This window comes from Impatiens glandulifera, chromosome 1 (genome assembly GCF_907164915.1).
Source record: "Impatiens glandulifera chromosome 1, dImpGla2.1, whole genome shotgun sequence".
Taxonomy (NCBI): domain Eukaryota; kingdom Viridiplantae; phylum Streptophyta; class Magnoliopsida; order Ericales; family Balsaminaceae; genus Impatiens; species Impatiens glandulifera.
Genome location: NC_061862.1, coordinates 19,814,840 through 19,819,292, shown reverse-complemented (window position 1 = coordinate 19,819,292; position 4,453 = coordinate 19,814,840). Strand labels below are relative to the sequence as shown.

General features: G+C 38.1%; 1 protein-coding gene across 1 annotated transcript; it reads left to right on the top strand.

The window, feature by feature from the left end:
* The first annotated feature begins 2,363 nt into the window (after positions 1-2,363).
* Positions 2,364-2,738, top strand: LOC124920144. The gene has a single exon (XM_047460564.1). The coding sequence runs from the start codon at positions 2,364-2,366 to the stop codon at positions 2,736-2,738; it is 375 nt and encodes a 124-aa protein (XP_047316520.1).
* The last annotated feature ends 1,715 nt before the right edge of the window (positions 2,739-4,453 follow it).

Here is a 4,453-nt window from a genome sequence, read left to right as displayed (position 1 = left end):
GCTATAGCCACCAATAGTTGACCTCCAATCTTATGCTTAAGAAAACTGGCATCGACGCACAATATAGGACGACAACTGGTTCTGAAACCCCTAATTGAGAGGCCTAGGGACATGAACATATATACCTAAAATGGCCGTGCTCATCCGTCTGGGTGTCTGTTATGGTACCCGAATTATTCATCTCTAACATGTAGGGGTATGATGGCAATTTACAATAGGAATCCTCTACAGTTCCTCGCACCTCCATTAGGGCATGTTCCCTGGACCACAAAACCTTATTATAACTCATCTTTATTCCATAACTTTTATGCATGTCTTCCATTATTTTCTTAGGCATGTGGTCATGGTGATGGTCCATGTACTTGCTCTTCATGCATTCCCCAATAACCCATGATGGTGTTTTCCTTTCATTCTCTCGCCTTGTCACAATTGAACATGTATGATCTTTTACAAATTTCCAAATCTCAAACATTTCTGAAGATTTTCCTTTCACAGCACGCAATCTCCACTTGAATTCTGATCCAAATATTTCACCACCCAAATATCTTTTTTTGACTTCGCCACTTTGAATTCAAAATGATTAGTCATCGCATATTTATGTAACCTCGGTTGAAGTTCTCTTTTATTCTCAAACAACGAACTGACTTCAATTTCTAAAGTTAATGCCTCAGATATTGGATTTTCAATGTTAGGTATGTTACTAGTAACCCAATCACCGCAGCTTGGTTTGAACCCAATCCTAGGAACCCAAGCACTACTTGGATTGGTACTAGCAACCCAAACAACACTACCAGGTTGGGTAATAGAACCCAATCATCATCCCCCTCATTCAGACGCAAACATGGTTCATCTTAAATGTCATTTTCAGTTTCAAAGACAACCTCCTGTTGCTTCAGGAATACGTCAGGATCATCAATTTCTGAAACCACTACACTTTCTTGAGTTGGGTTTGTTGGATTTGTAGGTAGTGACTTCTCTATTAAGGATATACACAATGGAGTGCGGTTGTGGACTGAAACTGCTTCATTTAAAAAGAACTCCACATCCACATCTACATTTTTTTTTATATCAGTTATATAAGAAAATTTGACATTCATGTCCGGAGTATTATACTTGTCTTTAATAATAAATCATATCTAGATTTGTCAACATCAGTAGCATAATAGATTAAATCAACTAGTTGGGCATAAGTAGAATTTCGAGGAACATTTAAACCGCTGTTTGACTTTGCAGAAAAATGAGTAACATCATCCGTAGTTTTTTACTCTCCATTAAAGTAAAGAATTACTTGAGATGCAATTGAAAACAATTCAACAATATTACAAGAATTATGCGTATTGTAATGTTTTGTTGTTGCCTCACTCACGATTTTTACTTATTTCGGTTGTTTCTTTTTGAAGATGGCGTGAACCATAACCGAGGAGGAGTTTGTTGGTAGAGTTTCAAGAAATCCAATGCAGCAACCTTTCCAAAAATTTGCTGCAATGAATCTAATGGGATAGGATCTCCCTATCCAATAGGTCCATTGAAGCAAACTTGTGGATAATTCTTGGCACATTGTATTCCATGAAACATACCAGAAAACTCCTCCTTAGTGAGTATTTCGAGTTAGTGAGAAACAATACGCATGAGTGAGCAAAATACGCGTAACATTTATCTTTGTTCATATAACATAGTTTGATTCACATTCATTTAGGAGTTATCGAATACAACCTAGTTATACTATAATATAACCAACCTAGTGTTCATAATCACTAAAGAACATAAAATAAACATACCCATTTTGAGAACGAAGAGTAGTGGGTCACGACTTCAATCGGAGAGGTCATGGTCATAGTCGTCGTCGTCGTCAGCTGTTGCTCGTGGTCGTGGTCTTCAGGGGAGTAGGGTTTGAGAGTAGAGTCGGAGTAGAAAGTGAGAGAGTTGATATTCGTGAATGGATTTATTTTTAATTAGGACAAAAACAATATATATACGATGTAAGACGAGAAATGCCACTCACGCGTTTTCATCTAAAACGCGTGAGTTCATAAACGCGTTTTAGATGAAACGCGTGAGTGACATTTCTCGACTTTCCATTTACGGGAAATGTCACTCACGCATTTCTTCTAAACCGCGTTTATGAACTCACGCTTTTAGATGATAACGCGTGAGTGACATTTCTCGTCTTCGAGCGGTAAATTAATCGTGCGATTGGCAATATTGACTTTTCGTAGGGCAAAATGGTCTTTCTGCAAACGGGTCCATTTTGTATTTAGGCCTTTAGGCCATTTCATCAAATTTCCCATAATAAGGACCAGACTGCTCTGCTCTGAGCTATCTACTTCATTTCACATATCCACAATTCTCAATCCAGAATCCCCATGTCGGATCCAACCCTTCCTTTGATCTCTCCGAACCGGCCTATGTCCGAAAATCCAGTTTCCGACGGCGGCGACCTTATTCAGGAGGACCCTTTTCTCAAATCTGGCAGTTTCATTGAGCCAACTTTCAAAGATGAGCACCCAGCGCGAAACGGCGATGTGCAAAGTCCAAATCCCCTGCATGAAACGCCGGCTGTGCATGAAGCAGAACCATCCTCCGCACAATCGAAGCGCCCTTTCAAACCTGTCTCTGCGCCGGAGAGGCCGGATTGGCTGCCGGAAGGATGGAGATTTTATTTCAGGATCCGAAACTCCGGTGTCTCTGTAGGCACGTATGATAGGGTAACTCATTTTCTTGCTCACATCAGATTCTGATTTCATTTGCTCTGTCAATTTTATCAAACATCCTTGCATGTTGTCTGTTTTGCTAGTGTTAAGTTTTGAGATTGAAAAGTATTTAGATTTTAGGGTTATTAGATTTAGATTAACAATAACTGAGGAGAGGCACACTACACATCACACTACACTGTTCTTGCTTTCAAAGTGTATCAAGTTTTCATTGACCAATGCTTGAAACGTAGCTGGAGTGTTTGATAGTCCAAAAGGCATGACATTAAATTCGTAGAGTCCTGAATGTGTGCAAAATGCAGTTGTATAAACATCTTCTTCCTTGGCTCTGATTTGGTGATAACCAGATCTTAAATCAAGTTTGGAAAATATTGAGGCTCCATATAATTCATCTTTCATCTACAGCTGGAATATGATATTCATCCTTTATTGTTAATTCATTAAACTTACGGTAATCCAAACAGAAACACCAAGAACCATCCTTCTTTTTTACTAAAATCCTCCCATAAAACATTGAATGTAATAATCTTCTTTCTGAGGTAAGCTTTTAGCTGCAACGAGCGCTCACAATCTACGCCATTCATATATGTAATCTTTCAATGTATCTGTTTGTTTCTATTGATGAAATTCAGCAACAACGTTTTGGTGTCCCGCCTCTTGGAATGCCATTAAAATTTTATCAGTAAATTTCTCCCAACTAGGTGTATCATGGTCAATCAGATAATCAACAAACCACGAATCAGCTTCTCCCGCCAAGAAATACGTAGCATAATTCATTTTATCGCTATCTTGTATTGTAAATTTCGAAAAAACTTGTTAGCCCTATGAATCCAACCTCTCAGATTAGACCCATCAAAACTATCCAAATCTATCATTGGTTGCTTTGTTGCCAATCCTTCAACATAATTTAACGAAACTGATTCCTTATTATGAACCCGAGGCATCGACGAATGAAACATCGGACTAGCGTTATGTATTTCTGGTTGCTTATTTGGTCTCCTAAACATACCATCTCTTTCTACCTTAATCACAGGTGATACTCTTATAGGTATAGATTGTGAATTCGAAAACTCACATTTGTCATTTGCATTGCGGTTTGTATTCAAAAATTTTGACTCAAACATCGTAGCTAAATTTGTCTCCATCTTTTCAATCCTATCTCCTATAACCTCCATAGAATCGTTGATCTGTTTCGCTGTTTCGTTGTTTCTCGTTGTATTTCGTCCGACTTGGAATTGAATATGGCTTCTACCTCGTTTAATCGATCGGACATACTTTACACTGTTTTTTCCGTACTTTTGGAACGAGTGGTAATTGTCATGGAAGCGGTTTCATTCCGAGAATCATGAGCTCTGATTTCACTTGTCGTGTTCCCGATGAATCAGGATGCTATCAATGAATCAGAAATTGAACAAAAGTAGAAAGAGATTAGAAATGCAGAAGAAAGAATTGGTAGAGAGGAACTTAAAAGAGAGAAAAGATGCCAAGAGTTCACCCTTGATGAATCTTTTTAGACAAGAGAGAAAGTGGTTTCAGTCAATTTCAACTGCCCTCCTTTTCAATGTTTACAAAGTTTTTATTCTATTACAAACTAATTAAAAGTAAAACAGTTAAAACCACCAATCATCTTTCGCAATCTGTCCACCAGTCCTCAATCGCTTAAGGCATTTATTAGTATACTGTAGTCGTGCACATTAGGTTCACGACAGTTAACTATTAAATACTAAATCAACAAAATAGTC

Bases quoted from the DNA above. Each gene is read 5' to 3' on its own strand.
- LOC124920144 (XM_047460564.1), top strand. From the start codon at position 2,364: ATGTCGGATCCAACCCTTCCTTTGATCTCTCCGAACCGGCCTATGTCC.